At 40.8% G+C, this 22,736-nt stretch overlaps 1 protein-coding gene across 1 annotated transcript in view; it reads right to left on the bottom strand.

Moving 5' to 3' along the window:
• Positions 1–22,736, bottom strand: part of HCN1 (hyperpolarization activated cyclic nucleotide gated potassium channel 1) — a 183,769-nt gene that overhangs the window by 139,102 nt on the left and 21,931 nt on the right. Inside the window, exon 2 of the mRNA XM_081212754.1 lies at positions 16,186–16,609. Within this exon, the coding sequence (XP_081068880.1) occupies positions 16,186–16,609 (424 nt within the window). The remainder of the gene's footprint in view (positions 1–16,185; positions 16,610–22,736) is intronic.

Raw genomic sequence — 22,736 nt, 5'->3', positions numbered from 1 at the left:
AGTCCCGTTCCTTCAAAGATTATCCATCTCTATTATGCTGATCACCTCGAGGCCTTTTTCCATTTGCAAGTTCTCCTTAAAATACCTTCCTGAAGAGATGGTTGTTAGACATTCAAATGATGTGGCTGAAGCAGCACAGAGTTTTTGTAGCAATGACTTTTACAATTGGCAACATTGATTTGGTAAAGATACTGGCAGTGGTAATTTTTTCTTAACATATACTTTTTGCTATTTTCCTCACAGAATATTCCCTCCACTTTCTGCAATGATACACACCAGATTTTCTTTGCATGGATGAGAGAGAGAGAGAGAGAGAAGGATGGAGAGAGAGAAAAGAAAAGAGAGAGGGAGAAGAAAGAAAGAAAGAAAGAAAGAAAGAAAGAAAGAAAGAAAGAAAGAAAGAAAGAAAGAAAGAAAGAGACTCTTCTTCCATACTCAGTAGCAGTAAGAACGAGAAAGTGAAGGCACGAAATGAAGATTTGCCTATCCTAAGAAACTCACAATAACCCCCTGTCTGTTACAAAACCATATGTATATGCTTATTCCCTCTGCCATGCCTGAATCACCAATGTCAAGAGGCTCTGAATCAGCAAACCGAGTGGGGTGGGGAAATTGGCAGCAGGTTCTCTTTTAATGTAATATTTTGAAGAGTTTCCCTGTGTGCTATATTCCGAGCAAAGACCAGTGGTAATATCTGGCTATCCAAATGAGAACACCATTAAGCAGCAGAAGTAGTGATTGAAATGTGGAAAGCTCTAACAGCATCATAATTGTTCCAGGCACTGTAATGCTTTTAGCTGTTCCTGAAATGGCCTATTATAGAGAATCCATGCTCACCAAATTTAGCGTGGACAGAAAAGCTGCTGTCACTTGGAGCATTTCGGGCCTTTTCTCCATTCCAAACACAGACAGAAATCTGAGATGAGGCAATGAGTTGCTTTAACTGTCGCAGGCACTTCCAGAAAATCAGTTATTAAAGTTGTTCTATGTCCACTTAAATCAATTTACGAAGGGCAGTTCAAAAACCTATACAGATATACATTTAACGGAAGATACATCATTCAAAGACTGCAAATATATATATGTACAGTATATGATTTTCCATTCTTAGGCACATAGAATGATAGAATTTGTGGGGGGCATGTTGACCATTAAGTCCAACTCCCTGCTCAAAACAGGAAATCCAAAAGTAGAGCAACAGCCGGCCACTGAAGCATCGCCAAAATGACAGAGTGCATCATCATCATCACACGCAAAAGACACACACAAAACACACAATTACACATAAAATTTGCATATGATAATGTTTGTGTGCCTATGAGTAGGGAAGAGAGAAGCAAAATTAGAAATGATTACTATAATTTAAACAGAAATGCATCTCACCACAGCAGGGAAGACTGTGACCAGCTGACAATCTCCTCAGTCTGCAGTCTGGGTGCTGACTGTTGATGGGCAACTTCAAGAGCCCTCTAGCTCTCCCTTCTACTTCATTTTTACCTTTAAACCAAGGTAAAAATGAAGAACAGACAGTCCTTCAAATAGAGGACTGTCCTCTGCAAAGTAAAACCTATAACCACCCAACAAATGGCTGTCTATCTTCTTTGATGACCAATAGTGAGGGAGAGCCCACCTCCCCACTAAGTAATTGGTTCCATCGGCCAACTGCTCTTACTTGCCATCAAGTTATTTTTCACAAAGTTCAGCTGAGCAATACCTTCCTATAACTGCAGCCCATTAACTCTAGACTGGCTGGGGGAGCCCAGCTAGCCGATGCAGCTCTTGGTAGTCAGAGAGGAGCACTGGGCCAGGCCACACTGGGAGCACCTGCATGGGGGTACCTGGTTTGCGCCCCCTCAAAAATTGTGCACCCGGGACCATGGCCCCCTTGGCACTCCCCATACTACACCCCTGGTTGGACTACTACTGTTATCAGGCCTGACCATTGCCCATGGTGGTTGAGGCTGATGAGAGCTGGGAGTCAAACAACATCTGGAAGGACCATGTTGCCATAAATCTGGGCTACATCATGCTGCTCTCATAGTTGTGACTTCTATGTTGCTTGAGAGACTGCTGAAGTGGCCTGAATAGCTGCTTTCCATGTTTTCACTGTAATATTTGTGGAAACTCTCAGGGAGTTAGAAACTAGCAAGGTCAAACTCCCTTTGACTTGGTTCAATTCACTTTTTGAAACCCTCATAAGTTGAACTTCACCCTCGTCGTGAAGAGGGAATGAGTCAGTGAAGTGAGAGCAAGCTTTCCATCTTCAGATCCCTTCTTGTCTTGTGTCCCCATGTGGTCCTGCTGCCAGTTCAAGAAAGGGGGCACAGTGATTGAGGAAGGGAGGTTTCAGTTCATACAATCCTTGCATACAATTAAATAGTCTTTTGCATGTAAAGCACATGCCACTGCTCTCTTTTCATGCTGACGGAAGCAACATGTGTGGTGTAGTGGTTAAGAGCGGTAGTCTCGTAATCTGGGGAACCGCGTTTGCGTCTCTGCTCCTCCACATGCAGCTGCTGGGTGTCCTTGGGCTACTCACACTTCTCTGAAGTCTCTCAGCCCCACTCACCTCACAGAGTGTTTATTGTGGGGGAGGAAGGGAAAGGAGAATGTTAGCCGCTTTGAGACTCCTTCGGGTAGTGATAAAGCGGGATATCAAATCCAAACTCTTCTTCAGATTTCATCCATGCTTCAATTCTGCACCTTCAAATGGCCGCTACACATCTCCCACATATGCAGAACAGTCTCAACAAGACTCTCAAAGCAAATACAACAAAGGCCAAAAGACAAGAGTACAATAAGAAGCAAATCAATCAATCAAAACAATGTTAGCACTGAAACAGTTGCTGGCATCCATCTGTCTCAAGATGCCTTTAGGGGTGAAGTCAAACCGCTGTGTTAGCAGCACCAAAGTGTTTTCTCCGGGGCACAAGCCTGGGCAGTGTATATGGAGGTCCAGGGCTGCCCAGATGACAAGAACCCCTTCTTGGCCTCGATGATGTGGTCCAAAGGAAGGCAGAGAAAAACGTTTGGCACCAGCTTGGCTACAAGAGGTGCTGGAAAGAGGCACACAAGGTGCCATCCAGCCGTCTTAGGGACTCTACTCCGAATTTGTGTAGGCTTTACTCCTTGGTCTTTTCTTCTCCCGAAGATATCCAGCAAGGCAGTGGAGGTTTAGGATCAGAGTTTTCCTCCTCCTAAATAGGCTACCTTCCCAGGTTGATGAGCTTCACCCGCCCTTCACTTCTCTCTTCAGCACATGCAGAAACTGCCTTCCTGTGATGGCCTGGGATTCAGACTCAGATCCTGAACCTGAGGGATCCCAGCCTACACAGGATTCCCCGCCTCCAGAACCTGCTGAACCGGGGCTGGGGCATGAGCCTGAAGGGTCTTCACCTGTGCTGGGTCCTCAGGCGCAGACATCAGCTGAGTCTGCTCTGGCTCCTGATGTGATGGAGGACCCATTGCCTGCAGGTGCTCCACTCGCAGCCCCGTCAGAGGAAGCGGAGGTTGCCTCTGGGTCCGCTTTACTGCCAGAGCTCCTGACCCACCCTGGCTCCCTGCTTGCAAGCCTGTTCCTGACTTCATCCGACTCCCTGCCCTGCACCCAGCTCAGCTGCCTCCACATTGCACCTTTGACCACGGACTGGACTTGGACCTCGCCTCTCGGGTAACCCATGGGACCAGCACACTTCCTGACCATTGGACCCACTATTGGTCTCATCCACTCAATCCGTTGGAGCCTGTCTTTGCATGGAGGGGGAATCAATAGGATTAATCCCCCCCAAATAACCAACTAACAAGAAAAAGAACTTTTCAATAGTTTTCTTATTGTTTAAATCAGAGGTTCCCAAATTTATTTGGCCTATTGTCCCCTTTCCAAAAAAAAATAATAATTACTCAGAGGCCGCCTGGAAATCAACCTTCTTAAGATCTTTCAGCAGACTTGACCACTGGTTGGTTATAACTTGCATTTTGTGTGTTTATTTGGAAAATAAAGTAATCACTACAACTTTAACTCTGTGTTACATCAGTAAGCGTCATTAAACAACAATTTCAATATTTTCTCAATCTTCTCTTCTTTTCTGCTTCCACTGACCCCTTATTTTTATTCAATGCCCCCCAATTGCACCCGGGGCTACTACCACCCCCCTGGATCATTCCAGCACACACACCCAAGAGGGTCACTTTGGGAAACACTGGTCTAAATAATAAAAGTTCATCTATTGGATTTTTTGTTGTCAAGATTGCTATTGGAGGGGGCAGAGTTCCATCCAGGATTATTTTCCATACCAGTAAATATTTTTTATTGTAACATCTTGAAATTGAATTAATGTCCTGAATGGAGGTGAAGCAGTACCAAGCCCTATTCAAGAGCCTAAATGGTATGGATGATTCCATGTAAGTTTGTCTTTCTCATTCTCATTAACTGTGGCAGACAGATTAGAATGCACATTTTCCTCAAAACAGCTCTAGTCCATTGTTCCTAGGATTCAAATCCGACTCAAAATAGAAGTTGCAATAAAGGAAAGATTTTTGACTCCTACGCATGACATTGCACCTTGTTCCTTTGTGACATTGGGGGAAAGACTGCAGCTCAGCATCAGAGCTTATGCGAAAAAAAAATCACAGTTTAATCTTTGGCCTATCCAGACAGCTCTGCAAAAGTCTCCCACATGAAACTCAGTTGGAACAATAAACTGCTTACCTGTTGGCAGTAGGGCAACAAGGATTAATGCCAATTGCCGTATAACCACCCCACAATTAAATCAGAATGAATATTCAGCAAAGATTAGGCATAGTGTAACCTCTGTGAAAGCAAGTTAGGATGAATGCTCAATAAACAGGTCCGGCGAATTTATTCATCTGCCGAAGGTAAGCATCACCCTGCTCATGGTCTTGCAAGTACAACTGAGTAAGTTATGTGTATGTCGGTTTGTGTTTGTATATTACAGGCACTCATTTTGTCATTTTCATCAGATATACAGCACCCAACAATCCTGTATCTTTCAACAAATATTAAACACACATACAGAAACGCTTCCTAAATGACTACGGGTCACCTTTCCTCAAAGTCAAAACGAGAAGATGTCTTGTAAGCATATATTTTATTACGCTAGTCAAGAAAGACATTGTCACTGAAAACCAATCTTGCTTTGTATTTTCAGCCCTGGAAAAGGGATCAGAAGACCCTGAGCAACAAATTCAGCAGCATGTTCAACATTAGCACTGACATTTCACAACTCTTGCCTTTAAGCATCGAGAAGAGACTTTCTGTTTTCCAAGATATATCTGACAAATCGAGGAAAGGACGGAAGGTTGGGTGGCAGAAGGATGCTGCAAAATTAATGTCTGCTGGCATATTTTGCTTCATGCAAACAGCTGACTGGAGAGTACCTAAGCATATCTGCAGTTAGAATGAACCATAGCTTGGACCTACATAGCAAATGTCTAAATGTAACAAAATGTAGTAGTCAATAGATTTAACTGAATTAACCACACATATTTCAGCTTTAGTGTGGAAGCACAGCTAAAGGTTTCACCACAATTGTGCACTTTTCCCTTAAAGCACCAAATTTACACCATTTATCCACAGTGATGGTTGTCAGATATTGGGGAATTTGGCGTTGTCAATGTGAGTTTGTGCACAGCATGCCAGTCATCTCCCTAATTTAAGAAATGTCAACCACAACCTATAATAGTACAGTATAGTTTCTAATGGAATTGGTATGCAGAGTTTTTTCTAAGGTATGAACTTTCCAAACAACTCTTGCAGGTTTTGCAGAACCCAAAACAGCTAAGCAACGAGGTAAAAGGGGGAAATGGAGTAGAACTGATAAACAATTCCAGTTCAAAGTATTATCCAATACTGTCATACAATTAAACAATAATGATATCCTAGTGGTTTCTACAGGGAATGCCTATAGAACATTCAGAGGACCTACAGAGAGCAGAATTCAAGATCTTGTTTTTGTACACTTTATGACTAGTTTTGAATAATAATGTGACTAATATGGAGATAATTACTATTTGCAACTCTATTTTGTTTGGAGATCGACACAAAGGTTTCCTTAATGTAAAAGGTTTGAGCTGATGTGCTCTGTGGTTTCAGAAAAGAAGTTCCATTTGTGAACAGAAAAATACTCAGTTTATTCATTCAAAGTATTTCAACCTGCCTTTTTCAAAATCAGAGCAGTTTCCAACATTTGAATTAGCGCAGGTTATAGAACACCCAGATTAAAATCAAGTTTCAACTAAAGGAAAATGCATTTAGCTGTTTTCTAAAACCAAATGAAGAAGGAGGGAGAAAGGTTGTTTTCTGCTGCTCCAGAGAAGCGGACATGGAGCAATGGATCCAAACTACAAGAAAGAAGATTCCACCTAAACATTAGGAAGAACTTCCTGACAGTAAGAGCTGTTCAACAGTGGAATTTGCTGCCAAGGAGTGTGGTGGAGTCTCCTTCTTTGGAGGTCTTTAAGCAGAGGCTTGACAACCATATGTCAGGAGTGCTCTGATGGTGTTTCCTGCTTGGCAGGGGGTTGGACTCGATGGCCCTTGTGGTCTATTCCAACTCTATGATTCTATGATTCTAAGAACCTTGGCAAGATTCCCTGCAGAGGAAGTTCAAAAAAACAGGGTGGAAACATTGCAAATACCTCTGACTATAATCCTATGAATGCTAGGTTACATCCAACTAACATACTCAGAGCAGACTCATTGAAATTAATGGACCCAAGTTAGTCATGCCCATTAATTTAAATGGGTCCCATTTTGCACAGTGGGGCTTATTTCTAAATGAACTATCACCCTTTATCCACACTATTGTTGCCAATGCCCATCCCCAAAGACAAGGCCTTTGCGGGTTCAAGGGCTTGTTCGTTGACGCTGGGTGTCCATGTCTCTCTTGGCCATTCAGAATTCGCATCAGCTGCATCACCAGTCCAAATCAGTTGCAGTAAAAAGAAAATCCTGTTTTGCTTTCTTGTCCCCTCTGCACTTCACTGCTCTTTCTGCTTATCTGAGTACACAGAGCAGGTGAAATAATTAACAAAACTACATGTCACGTAATTTTACTGAAGTTTAACCTTAAATGGTATTAGCTAAATAAATCAAGAAACACATTTATTTTGCCTTTCCCTTCTTGTGTCCTCTGCTTAATGTGAATTAACTCTGTAGAGAAAAGCTTCACAGAAATATGGAAAAATGGAATGAGTCAATTATGCAAGCACATCTAATCAGTGTGCTAAGTGAGCCACTGCTAAGGTTGGTAGATTTATTCATGTGCAAGAAAAGTTAAGGTTTGAGCCCATAAGGAACTAATCTTTATGAGCTAAATTTAACCACCTGATCAATATCTGAATGGCTTGATAGAGCAATGTATTCACAGAGGACTTACAACTCTTGTTTTTAAATAAACACACCAGTGCATTAAGTCAAACATTGTCCTTCCCCTACCAGAATCACTCATATAAACTCTATATTATAGCCTTGGATGGACTCTCTCCGTCTATTTATTGTACTTACATCAAAACAATTCCAGCACTTCAGATATTTGCATTTCTTTTGTCATTTTATAGTTTCATATCTGAATAAGCAGGTGACTATCCATTCCTAGTATTATCCCTCCCTCCACAGAATCGGTATGCTTATACTGTGTATTACAGCCACCCCCTATCCTCCAATATAAAGGACAGAGAGTGCTATTATGCTTGTGTCCTGCTGGTGGACTTCCCATAGGCATCTCGTTGACCGCGGTGAGAACAAAATGCTGGAACACAAAATCCAGCAAGGATTTTCTTATCTTCCTGGGTTCAGAACTGCCATAATTCAGTGGGCTGTATCTGCCTAGGCTTCCTCTATACTGGTGTATATTTGATGGGCATATCTGAGGGAGCAGAGGATCTCTTCCCTTTGACATCTGAACAGTCTGCTGCTCTCACCTGTTCTGTGCGGCATTGGTGATTGATGAAGGGCATCAGTGCAAATGATGCAATGATGCAAAACGCCCACTCCCATGTCCTTGGAATATGATATTGTTTCTATTGTTATCTTTTTGGATAAGGATGACAAGCAGCATACTTATTAGTCAATGCTTCTGTACTTTGCATTACATACAGTTAGGGCTGGGGGAGAAATATGGATCTGTGGGCCAAAATAAATCAGAATCTAACTAATTTGAGCTGGAGCCCAACATGTGAAGTGCCCCACATTGGATATCCCTGGACTACATCAATATTGCACTGGTCCAGAAATGCAGTGCTTGTGTTCTTATCTATTTCAAGCCCTATCACTTAATGCTCCATTGTTATTTGCCCTTCATGCTATTTGATGATACTGCCTTTGATATGCAGCCTACTGTTTTGATTGCTAAGTACATATTTCAGGAGAAAGCAACACTCCTATTTCTGTTTCCATCAGGCCACAGCTTGTCATAGGGGTTAGTGGCTGAGGTGCAATTTTGTATTTTGAAGTGTTACTTATATTGGGTAAGCCATATTTATTCTGAGAACAGAACAGCAATAAGATACTGTCAAGATTGCTTGTGAAAAGATTTGTGGTTTCAAGATTACAGGAAACTGCTGAGGATCAGGATGGAAGTCTAGACAGAAATCTGGAGGAGTGACACTCCGTGTCAGATCTCACACCAAATTGTTTGACCTCTCCATATCCTCAAGCTTAACAAGCTTATATAAACACAGATGCAACACACACAAATCAGAGCATTCGGTGAACCCCAACTGCTCAATTTAAGTGAATGTGTTAAAAGGGGGAGAGATTGCAACTGATGCTCATATACAGTGTTTTTTATTTTTATTTTTAAATAAATGTTTTAATCTACACATAGAAAACCTATAAAATATCAACAATACTGAAGCCAATGTACAAATATACTTGTGGTCTCTTCAATTTATACATATTGATTTATCACAATCATCTTGAAACTTTTGTAATATATTAAATAAATGTTATACATCTGTGAACACAAGTGCTCTAACTTGTGAACCACCATTCTCAGCTGGTAGGCTGAAACCTACAAAAGATTGTAATATGTTTTGGCTCGCATGGCAACTAAAATAAAATATAATTTGTGGCAAACTGCAACTCGTGGGACTGCTTCAGCTAACCCGACAGAAACCTACATCCAAACTGAACAAACTTTGTGCGTTCAGTATAATCAGGCAGCAGCCATGGGAATTTCCATGCGCTACACTATGTTTCAGGCAAGTTGTCATTATCCCTCAAAGAACTCCCTTATCTGGCTAAGGATAAAGCAGAAGAACTTTTTCCCCTGCTGCTCCCAACTGCAGGACTAGATCTCCTGAGTTACAGGGGGATAAATTTTGATTCACTTCTTGACGGTAAGAGCAGTTCAACAATAGAATCAATTATCAAGAGGAGTGGCGGTCTCTCCTTCCTGGGAGGTCATCAGGCAGAGGCTGGGTAGCCATCTGTTAAAGATGCTCAGGCTCTGCTTTCCCTTCATCAAGCAGGTGGCAAGTGGTGAAGTGCACCTGTCTCTCTCATCATGGACATCCAGGTGGGATTTAAAAACATTCCAATTCATCCAGGCATCTGATGGTTGAAAGGTTCTGTACCTAGCAACCTTGATAAAATTAGTTGTGAGGGCATGTGGCTTTTTAAAATGTTTGTTAATGTCCTTCATTGTTTTTATAGCTTTACAATAGGTTTTATTTTGAACTTTGGTGTTTGTTCTGCTTCGTTGCTAGCTGCCTTCGGCTCCTTTAGGAAGATGGGCGGGATAGAAATTCAATAAATAACAACAACAAATGCATGGTCCCCTGAAAATGGATAATTCAATGAAACCACAAGAAATGCTCTAAAACTAAGATCCAAACAGTGCATTTCTATATCACAGAGTTAACTTTTCAACTGTGTCATGCATCTTGAAATCCCTTTACCGAATTCCAAAATGGCACACACACACACACACACATACCGGCTTTCTTGAAGTGAATAAACCTCTGGATGTGTTTCAGTAAAAAAAAACTGCACTCAAAAAAACAGAAACATCCCATGGGCATCAGCATTGCATAACACAGGCCTTCCTCGGCACATCTGCATTTCATTCTGATCAGCAGTCTGGTGATATAAAATAGTGCTCATTTGTTTAAATGTGTTTCTGCACTTTTCTTCATGTAAAAACCTATGAGATTTGATAACTTTTATGTTAGCAGAGATAAAAGCCAAGAGCCACAAAGAGACTTAAAGAAGTACTCCACATTTAAAAAACTACACAAGAAGTAGACAAATCAAAGAGTCTTCACTCAACATCAGAAATACATGAATCTCAGTGTCAGGTGAGTCTTCTGCACTGCAGAATGAGACAGCACAATGGAAAGGACAGCAATCACCTGACCTGAGTTGGTAGAGCAGCTCAAAGGAGAAGCAGCAGAGGCGCTAACTGCTGGGGACCCAAACCCTTTGAGGCCCCCAAATTTTGGGGGGAAATCAGGGCCAAGTACAGAGCCAAGCGCAGCATGACTTTAGTGGCCAGCTCCTTCTCCTCCTCTTCCTGCCTCCGCAGCAGCAGGAGGAGCCACTGGCCACTGAATCTGTGCTACAACTGGATTTGGCTCCACCCCCTGGCTCCTCTGACATCCTGAAGCGATGTCAGGATATTGCACGTGCAACCTTGCCCCTCCCCATGTTCCTCACAAGTTGGCACCTCTGCTGAGGAGCACCTCAGTAGCTAGACAGGTTTGTGTGGGAGAAGGCAGTCTTGTAGGCAACCCAGCCCCATCCTATGAGAGGGCTTTATAGGCCAAAACTGGCACCTTGAATGGAGGCTGGAAATGGATTGAGAGTTGAGGGTGGTGAGCCATCAGCTGGATAACCCAGGTGGTTAGAGTGTGGTGCTGAAAACAACAAGGTAGCAGGTTTGGTCACCATCAGGGACAGCTGTGTATTTCTGTACTGCAGAGGGTTGAACTAGATGATCCTTAAGATCCCTTCCAACTCTACGACTCAATGATTCAAGATGCCCTGAAGACATGCTTTATTTGAAAGCTGTCCAGCCCAAGATCAGGAAAACTGAGCAGGCACAAAACACCTTGTGCCTTCCCCACTACCAGTGAGATATATCTTATTTAAATTTCAATTATAGTCATTTAATATTTGAATTTATATATAAATTACCATATGCACACTTTATGCAAATTCAGGCCCTCTTTTGTGGCAATGCATAACTGGTCCCCTTACGGTCAGAGCTGGCACACCAATCTTAGATAGCAGGTTCTTGAAAATAAAGGCTCCAATAGCACCTCCAGGATTTCATTTCATTTCACAAGATTTGTATACTGCTTGATTGCAATAAAACCCCAACACAATTTGAAATTATCAGCAAAAAAATGAAACTATCCAAAACATCCAAAAACAGTTAATAATAAACTAAAACCAGATTAAAACATGTGACAACATTCCAAATGTTTGGACTATGAACCTGAACCTTCTGGGCACCTGAACCTTCTGGGCGAGTGCAACTGCATCCAAAAACAGGCCAAACTCTCTTACTCAAGGCACATGAATGGTGGATGCTCAATCTACTGGCTCTCAACCAGTCTCAAACACGGACTTTCTCAACAGGCCCAAAGAAAAACACTTAGATATTTCGTTGTTGTTGTTGTGGTGGTGGTGGTGATAGTTTAATAAACTAAGGTATTCCAAATGATTATTAGCAGAAAACCTGGAGGTAATCAGAAAACCTGGAGGTAATTTGTCCTGATTCAGTAAATTAGTTCAAGATAAAATTGCCATCGTTCAATGACAGAGCATCTGCTTTGCATGCAAAAAGGCCCCAGATTCAATCCCCGCTATCTCTAAGTAGTAATGGAAAATATTGTTGCCAGAAATATTCAAGACTGCTAACAATATCTCAGTGAAAATTCAATAAAACAAAAATACCAACCTTAACGATACAAGCCAAAATCAAGTCCTATCTGGCAGAGTGCCATGGCTCAGTCCCCAGTATCTCTAAGCAGCACTGGGGGAGACTCTTGTCTCAAACTGTGGAAAGGCACTGCCAGCCAGAGTAGACATAACTGAGCGGGATGGACCAAAATTCTGACTTGGTATATGGCAGTGTCTTACGTTTCTTGTGTGAAAGGTCAGCCAGTGCTATTTAGCATTTCAGATGGCATTTAAAATGTGTCCTTTTCCCTTTTAAATTGTCAGGCTTTACAATAACATGAGGATTGCTCATGCACCCCCAGAGTTCTTACCCATATAGGATTTTAACTGAGGGACTAATTATGTGTATTTTTTCTGAGCAGATTCATCAGCTGCACATTGCCAAATAATGTTGTGTGTCCCATAATGGTAAAATAGACATATAGGGCAAAAAAAAAAAAAAAAAAAAAAAAGGATTTCAGATACATTATATGCACTGTGTTCAGGCAGAGCTGTGCTGCTGATTAACAATTGCTGGAGCCAACACAGAACACCAAAAACAACACAACCCACAGGGAGCAAAACTTCGGCAGAACTTTGCAACTGCACCTTTATCTGTACATTAATTTTCAAGAACTTTTTGCTGGGTGCATGTGCAGCATCTATTCTGCTGCTAACATAAAAAAAAAAAAAAAAAATTCCAGAACTCTTGGCAGAATCAGAAAGCAGGAGAACCGAAGGGACACTGGGATGTCAGAACAATACAGTGGTACCTCAGGTTACATACGCTTCAGGTTACATACGCTTCAGGTTACAGACACGCCTAACCCAGAAATAATACCTTGGGTTAAGAACTTTGCTTCAGGATGAGAACAGAAATCGTGCTCCGGCGGCGCGGCGGCAGCAGGAGGCCCCATTAGCTAAAGTGGTGCTACAGGTCAAGAACAGTTTCAGGTTAAGAACGGACCTCCGGAACGAATTAAGTACTTAAGCCGAGGTACTTCTGTAATAGGTATGTGGATAAGTAACAGAAATCTAACAAGAAGAACAAACAGACAAACAAATCATTGTGATTTGTTTGCTTGTTTTGTTTTTTGGATGGGAAACAAAATGTAAATCCCTTTGTTTTCATTTTTATTGCTAAAATACAGGGCATGTGTGACATTTGGTTATTATTAGGGCTTCTTTTTTCAACCAGAACTCAGTTCTGGCATCTTTCAGGTGAGCACCATTGCCATTCTAAGAGAACAAGGGAAGCGTTCATAGTGAATTCAGCCATAAACAGATCGTAGAGTAAACAGACACCTTGTGTTAATAGTTTCTCAAACTGAAAGTATGCATCAATTAAATAATAAAAAAGATCTCATCAGAGGAGGGGCAATATACAAAAGGAGCATTGGCCTCAAGAAAATGATGGGGAATATTACCGATTACTGATTTCCCCTCGTATCAAACCCCCACAGGATTTCAAGAATCGTAGAATTGTATAGTTGGAAGGAACCAAAAGGGTCATCTAGTCCAACCCCCCTGCACTGTAGGCATATTTTGCCCGAAGTGTGACTTGAACCCATGACCCTGAGATTAAGAGTGTTGTTTATGAGAATGAAAGTTATATCTATCAACAGACAGATCAAGCGATACCCATTTATGTATTCCTTAATTCATCATTGTTTGTTATTCTATAGTACATTTAGTCCTTCATAATGTTAATACATAAGAGCATCCTTGTGCAAATTTGTAAAATCAGTACTTATAAGTTCTGCCAAATTATCCACAGCATCTTATTTTACATGTCTTTTGCTCTCATTTCTTTTGACAACCACTTGCTTGATTGAGCGGCTAACATAGGCTGGCATTACCTATGCCAGTTCAGATTTATATTCAATATGCTGAGGGCTACAGCTGCATCCTTTTGCTAATGAATAATCTGAGGGGAAAGGCTTCAAGGCTGCTCGTTTTAATACCTTGGAATTCCTGAATACCCCTGTCAACAGCTTGATATTAAATGAGGCAGAGAAGGAAAATAAACCACATATGTAAGTGTTGTATGGAAAAGTTAACTTCTCTACTGAGTCGTATCACCAAAGCAAACAGAGTAGATCCACTGAAATCAATAACATCAAATTATTATTATTTTATTACAGCAACTTCAGGTATGACTTAGGCCCCATCTGCACTATGCATTTAGAGCATTACCATACCACTTAATAAACAGTCATGGCTTCCCCCTTAAAAGTACCGGGAACTGTAGTTTATTAAGGATGCTGTGAGTTAGGAAACCCTTATTCTCTTCCAAGACCTACAATTCCCAGAGTAGTTTAACAATCAATCTTTTTTCTCAGGGAACCCTGACAATTGCAGCTCTCCGAGGAGAAAACGAATCTCCTAATTCTCAGCACACTTAACAAACTAGAGTTCCCATCATTCTTTGTGAGAAGCCATGACTCTATAAAATAGTATGATATTACTTTAAATACATAGTGCAGACGGGGCCTTAGTTGGATATCACCTCTTGCGTCTGTATTGGTCAAAAGCATGCATTAACCTTGAATCATTTATTTATAGCACCTATAAATTCCCTTCCTCTCCCATAAGATCAAAGTTATGTATTAAAAAAGAAGACATCAAAACCATGTAAGGAATAGGGAAAGAGGCAGCATGGAATAGCAATAGAGAAATAAACAAAAAACAACAACATACTGAACCTCTCATCCAACTTTCATTCAGAAACATACTTTTCATATGTAGTTATTATCTAGGCTGCATTTATGAGACTCAAGAAGAAAACAAAACTGATCCAAGTTGCTGACTGGGGTTCAGCATGGCAAACTGGTTAATGCCATTTACCTCAAATTAGTGAATGGACACGAATATTTTTCACTTCTTCAAGATCTTCACCAAATCTTATTTACTGCCATTAGAGTTGCTTGTCAAAATTCAGTTACATTTCATGGGACCACATACATTACACAGTTCTTTTCTTTTACACAGTGGCTACATGCAGTGGTACCTCAGGTTAAGTACTTAATTCGTTCCAGAGGTCCGTACTTAACCTGAAACTGTTCTTAACCTGAAGCACCACTTTAGTTAATGGGGCCTCCCGCTGCTGCCGTGCCGCCGGAGCACGATTTCTGTTCTCATCCTGAAGCAAAGTTCTTAACCTGAAGCACTATTTCTGGGTTAGCGGAGTCTGTAACCTGAAGCGTATGTAACCTGAGGTACCACTCTATTGATGAAATTATTTTCTGATCCTGCTCAGTATCCTCAAGGATACAGTATCCCCATGGGGACAGCGAAGCAACTGCACACGACTCTGCTCCAATGCACATTCACAATTCTATCTGCTTAAGTTAAAATAATATGGCTCACCTCAATTCACTACACTCATCACTTTTCTTACTGAAGAGATCGAGGAAGATCCACTGAGGAAATGAGAAAGGACTGTGCTCCCCACTGGCTTAGGGCTACTACCGCAACACACACACAAACACAAGACCAGTTCAAAGGGATCATGGGAAGATTGCCACTAGCTTATTACTAAAGTGATATTTGAAATGACTATTGTTATAAATATGAACATAGGAAGAGCCTGCTGGATCAGAACAGTAGCCCATCTTGTTCAGTCATAGGAGTAAACTCCTAAAGGCCAAAGTCCCTTCTCCCCCTCCAATGAAACACTTAAGCCGCCCTCTGCCAGTTGATGGGTATTGCCATTCAAATGGTGCATGTATAGGGCTTACCTCTTCCCCTCAATATTTTATTCAACTTGACGCCCTTGAGTCCAGCATCCCATTCTCACATTAGCCAACCAGATGAAAGGAGTGCAACAGCATTCTTCCCCCCACCCCTACATTTTCCAGCAACTGGTGTTCAAAAGCATACAGCTGCCAACAATAGACAAGCCACTACAGAAAGTAGAATTATTACGTGAAACAAATACCAGTCAGACTAATCAAGCTCTTGCCTTGAAGAGTGCTGACTGCTCATTTTAGCCTTTCTGGAAAAGTCCCCCCACCCTGCTCCTGTAGCCTTAATACACGTATCCTGAATCTTTATTTAGTTTTTAATAATACTGCTCAGACATCATCAAAATAGCACAAAGTAAACAATAGTGGACAAGATAAAATGCTACACCGCACCCAACAAGTAACCTTACCATTTCCTATGTGTAATCAGAACTATGAAGTCTCAGTTGGCTGCAACATCTCAACGTAAGATCTTTTCTTTCTTTTTTAAAAAAGCATCCATTTGATGAATATACAAAAGGAAAATCTTACCTCTTCCCACTGGTGAATGTATCTTATTAATCTTGAAAGCCGTAATAAACGCAGCAGACTGAGGATTTTTGTGAACCTTACAATACGAAGTGCTCTAGCAGTCTTGTAGACTTCTGAGTCCATCCCTTTTTCTACAATGAGAAAGATATAATCCACTGGTATTGATGAGATGAAGTCAACCACGAACCAGCTCTTTAAATAATTCATCTTGATGACTTTGGGGTCCAGGATTATCTCAGAGCTGTCCTCATTAACAGTGCCAGTTCTAAAGTTCATGATCAAGTCCAACAGAAACACAGTATCTGATGCTACATTGAAAATAATCCACGGTGTGGTTGTCTGCTCTGTGAAGAATGTGATCCCAACAGGAATAATGACAAGATTTCCAACCATCATGATAAGCATTATTAAGTCCCAGTAAAACCTAAGAGAAGATAGAAAACACAATAATTGAACAAAGCAAAAAATACTATTTTCTTGCAGTATAATTAAATTGTATATTGTAAGGCTTTTAAAAATTAGAAGAGATGTGATTATAACACAGATAACCATCAACATGCTGTCCTAGACAGCAGAGCATATTGGTAAATATCTACTACATTCATGTTTGTTGAATGAAGTGCCCTTACCTTCAAAAAGGCAGGAGACTTTTCTTGGTCAAATGCACGGACGGTACAGTGGTACCTCAGGTTAAGAACTTAATTTGTTCCGGACGTCCGTTCTTACCCTGAAACTGCACTTAACCTGAAGCACCACTTTAGCTAATGGGGCCTTCAGCTGCTGCCGCGCTGCCAGAGCACGATTTCTGTTCTCATCCTGAAGCAAAGTTCTTAACCCGAGGTCCTATTTCTGGGTTAGCGGAGTCTGTAACATGAAGTTTATGTAACCCGAGGTACCATTGTATAGCCCAATGCGGTCCCCTCCAGATGTTATGGAACTACGACTCCTATAAGATCTTATTATTGGCTCTCATTGGAACCAATGGGAGTTTTAGTCCAAAACATCTGGAAGGCATCAAGTTGGGAAAGGATAGCATTTAACATTGCCATTTACATCAGATTGTCTGTGTTGGATTGAGAAAAAAACACAAGCTTTAATCCCATTGACTAAATTTTAAGTGAAGCTTCAGTATAAATATGCATGGGAGCACAAGTCCAGGCCCCGCTCAATAGAAGGAGCAGGAGAACTGCCAAGTGCAGCAGGGCACATGAAGAAAAAACATGTGGTCATCTCAAGAGTCCAGGGGTCCTGTAGAAACATTATGTCCAGAATCTAAAATTACCTGACTCAGCCACTAAGCTAAACAAAGCAACGTCCTCTTAGTACTGCTGCTCTTCTGGAAAACTCTGCTTAGAATACCACTGGTTTTTAGCAAGTGTGGGGTTTTTTTAAAAAAAAAAATCTCAGAAGACCTTTGAATGACAGGTTGGTGGATTGAATTCTACTGCTATTTCCTGTTCAATGAAATAAGCTTTAAAGGAACACTGTTGTTTAAAAATATTAAGGATCCCTGACATCCATGTGCGATCTGAACTAATCAGAGGGCATCAGAATACTGAATTCTGCACCCACTGTAAAACTCTCTCCTTGAATAGCACAATTGCAAAACACACACTTTCTTGGTCATATGATTAGGAGAGATCTTTTTGATGGGGATTACTTGTTAAGACAAAGGGAGAGAATTCCTGCTATTATATCCAGAGAGTATAAGCATGTTCTGCCATTCCTTCCTACCAGTTGATTGGCATATGGAATAAATGCAGCATTGTGCTGAAGAATTAGCTTATCATTCCATGGCATATTTGAAAGGATGAGTTGCATTTGGTAGATTTTTTTCCCAGCCTTCCTGTCAAAACCTATCAATGTGTTTACATAAAAATGAACTGGTGCCTGCTGTTAATCATGAACACTTTGGCAGCCCAATGAAATTCACTCTTGGTCTCCCTCCAAATGCAAAGCCAAAATGTACCAGAATAAGCTTAATGACAAATGGACAATATATAGCCTGCTCCCGTTTTTATGTATCTTCTTCTTCTTGCTTTCCAGCCCATAACACATGAGTAGGTAATATATAGCCTGTCCACTGAGAAAATGGAGCACTTGTGCTCAGTGGAAGGTACTTACAGAGAACATAGGCACTGCCTTATACAAATCAGACCAGTGGTCTGCCTAGATTGGTTTTGCATATTCTCTCCAGCATTTCAAGCAATAATATTTTTCAGCTCTACCTTCAGATGCTGGGACTGAGACGTTTCTGCATGCAATTCATGCACTCTACCACTGAGCTATTGCCTGTCCTCAGAAGGTGTTGTGGCCATCATCCATGCTGTGAAACACAGCATGTATGACACACTTTTTAGAGTATTATAATGTTGCTATGCTATGTTTGCCAATGTGCATGATGTCTAAAAGAGCCACTAACTCCACGGCCACAACAGACAAGGTTCACTCAGTTCTGGGAAGCAGCCTGCTAGGCAATGTTGCCCATCCTTGCACCAAAACCTAAGAGCCACATTGTTTAATTTCAATTTCAATAATTTCCATCCTATACCCAGATGTACCTCGAGGTGGTTCACAATAAACAATTGCAAACCATGAAATATAAAGTTGCAAATATAAACAAGCAATTAAGATAATGTTCACTGGAATAAACGTTATCTATGCATGCAAGCAGTAAATAAAAGATAATATGGAGGGAGGAACCAGATATGCCATATTGATGTCCTTGGAGGGAAATGTGGCGTAATAATGAATTGTGTTCAGAATAACTGCATGGAAACAAATTATATTATAATGTTGGGATACATTAGTCATTTAAAAAAAAGGCATTGCAGGACAAAAGCAATTCCTGAATTGTAGAAACATTTGGGCAGTTTATGGAAGGCATTTTTAATAGAAACAGGGGTTTAAAAAAGGTTTTGATAACAAACTGCCCCATTCGCAAACAAGATCTGCTGCATCAGTAGTCCATCACAAGCTATTTCATTATACCAAAAATTCACGATTGTTCTCATGATCCTGGAGAACAATAATTTCCACAATAAAAGTTGGCATTGGCCGAAACACCTTTCAAGTAATCGATACACTTCATATACATTATTTTAATTAACATGTGAAAACATTTAGGGGCTGAAGTAAAAGCTTGCCCCTTTTCAACCTCTGCAATGTCAGTAGACAAGGCTTCTGCTTCTCGTGAATTTTTTGTTTTCACTTGAAGGATGCTCTCTCACAAAAGGGAAATGCACCGACACATGCACAAACTCAGGAATTTCAATTCATCAGTATTCAAGTGTATCTTTAGCAATGAACACCACTCATAGCTAATGTGAAATCAGGGCCTATCTAAATAACAGTCAAGGGCTTAACAAACACCAAGTAATTAATGCTGTTACGTTCACTATACTGTGAAGTGTTACATAACCCCAAGTGACATTATATTAATACAGAACACATTAGTGAAGGGCACACACACACACAAGCAGGAAGGTTTTCAGATCAATTTCCTATAGTTTACTTCCTTCCTAAAGCCAAATCTTTACACTTGAAGTTCCAGTTAGAACAGGCACCCCTAAACTCGGTCCTCCAGATGTTTTAGGACTACAATTCCCATCATCCCTGACCACTGGTCCTGTTAGCTAGGGATGACAGAAGTTGTAGTCCCAAAACATCTGGAGGGCCAAGTTTGGGGGTGCCTGAATTAGAACAATTGAGCCACTTTCCTATCCCTACCAAATTGTTTTATGCTGGAGAGAACTGTCTTTCACACCTTACTTTAATAATAAAAAGTACATTTACATAGCATTTTAAGGTATTCACAGCATTTCACATACATTCTTCCACAAGCAGTAACGTTTGTCCCTTTTATAATATAATGCTATTATGCATGTCGACCTAGAAGCAATCTCCATTGAGTTCAATGGGGCTTACTCCTGCATGAATGTGTATACAATGTGGGGCTGCAGAGTGAGAGGAATTGCTGGCAATTGCTTTCCACCCTATTCCGCTGATAGAAACTTTGCCATTAGCTAAGCAACATCTATGGATGCAACCCAGTGCTGACATTTTTAAGTTAATGGGATTATTATTATTATTATTTTAACTTGGCTGCATTCAACACTTCCTGTTCTCAATAAATGCTGCGGAAAGATTGCCAACTCGCACATCTTATGGTGTGGGCCATGTATCTGCATGCAAAGAAGCTTTGTCAAGCTCCGAGCCAAAGCTTGCCACTTCATGACTATTGCAGAGTGGGAAAGGAGATGTCTCATCGCTAAGCAATTTTCTGCTTTTAAAAACGTGCATTTTAAAGGAATGTAGGCTTATTGTTTGCAAGGCCATGTATAGAGAAAAAGAACTAGTAAAATGTCAACTTTGTTCATCGGCACTGACATTCAAATTATTTCTGGGGGTTTGTAGATACTACACTGTCCTTCAATATTGATCAAATTATTTCACATCTCAATGCAATATGGTATTTCATGGCATGCTGTAGGGGAGTACTTTTAACTCTCGAATCTCTTGTGTTGCATTTTCTCTAGGTTTGGACTTAGAGTGAAATTTCTCCTTAGCCAACAGGCTGCAGGCAGAAGCACATTAAATGCCTGAATGACTCTGGTATAGAATTCAGCCACCACTTTTTCATTTCCTGGTCCATTCCCATGGCTCTTGCAGAAGCTGTGATACATAGAAAATAAAGCCAGGCATGGCACATAACACGTGTGTCTTGGACTCTGCAGTAGGGCTGGGCGATGTATTGATACATCATCCAAAATCAGTTTGAAGTCCACATTGTGATAATGGTTTCAAAATATTTGGCATAGCGATATATCGCGAAGCACAATGTGTATGTGCTTTGTAAAAAAAAATCACTATATGGGGAAAACTCTGAAGCCAGTCATTACTTCTCTCGTGATTCCTGCTGCTCCTGTTGCTCTGTCCTATACATTAACAGTTGTGGCAATATGTAACAGTAAAATGTATGTACAATATGTAACAACAGTTCTGACAATATGTAACAGTAAAAATGAATCCGTTTTAGACCCCTAAGTAGTAGCAGTTGCCAGGATATTATGCTGTTCACCTCTACACAGTTACATCCCATGATATAGACGTTGTGATATACCAGTATATTGACATGTTTACCTGGTGATATATCACAATGTTGAAAACCAGATATCGCCCAGCCCTACTCCGGAATCTGAGCCACTACTTGAGTACAAACTGTAGCTGAGAAGCTGCTTTCAGATATCAAACAAATTTTCAATGTGCACATTTGCACAGATCATCACCACCCAAGTTTACTCTCACTCTTCAAATCTTCATTTCTTCCCTCCTCCTCAACTTCAGTGACACTCTTTGTTTCTTAAAGCCTTGTATCCCATAGGCTAAATCAGTGGGAGACTGATTTAAAGGCGCAGTTCAAACAAGGATATGGAACCAGAGTATGATTTTGGTCTGTTGCTCTAGTTTGGATGGAGCCTTTAAATCACAGTTTCTCAGTATGAACTTCTGTGGTTTAAAACACTGCATGAGCTGCCCTTGATCATGGCACAAGGAGGGATGGGCAAGGAGGGTGACCATTCATTGACCATACATTCCCAGGTAAATGAGCCATGCTTTATCAGACTAGGACTGTGACATTGAAACCAGGCACCTGTATGTAATTTCCACTATGGGCATTTCTATTTAAGGATAATCTAAGGATAAAAACAAATCAAAATCACCTGGACGTCTGTCCATTCTTTCCTTCAGTGCACTCCATGAAGTACAGATTATGGCACTCAGCGGTTATCCATTTAACCTTGCAAGCTTTAGCATTACAAATACCATTATTGCCAATGCATTTAGCTTCCATTTAAGAATATTTATCCCTAAAGCGAAGTACTAAAGTCTCAGATATGCAAATGCTTCCATTAATTTTTGTCTTTTAAAAGTGAGCAAGTGGAATCAGAACTGCGGAAGGAGCTCATCACTAATCATTTATAACATAATTTTGAGTGCAGAATCAACCTTCACTGGCCATGTGCCACACTTAAAAAAAATAAATCAAAATGTAATTTCTTAGTAGCTACATGCACATTAATATTTTTCCCCTTCTTCATGAATTTGCTCTTCATTAGCACCATCAAGCATTATTTAATGCCTGAAACTTGCTTGGGCAAAAGGGTACAACTCCGTGTTTGCTTCAGTTCTGTGAGAAGAGAGTGAAGAAGATGAAGCAAAGTTAAATCAGATCAAGCACAAAATGCATGGGCAAATAATGGATGTTTGCATAAGGAAAGTGACACCAGAATTTGATTTGCCAATTTATAAAACACCATTAAGAAGCAGAAAGCACTACGCGCTCCATTATTACATCTGATTAGAGTTGCAGTTTGCGACATGGTAATTTTTACAGCTCAGAGCTAAATATTTAAGAGCCATGTTATCAGACATTTGAGGGGGAGAACTGACAGACAGATCCAATGCTCATGAACGGTCCCAGAAGAGCCTGCGGTCTCGAGCCCCTGCCCAATCAAGTCCAGCATCCTGTTCTCACAGTGGCCATTTGC

The sequence above is a fragment of the Podarcis bocagei genome, assembly GCF_964188305.1.
Source record: "Podarcis bocagei genome assembly, chromosome: 11".
NCBI lineage: Eukaryota > Metazoa > Chordata > Lepidosauria > Squamata > Lacertidae > Podarcis > Podarcis bocagei.
This window is presented reverse-complemented; position numbering and strand designations above follow the sequence as displayed.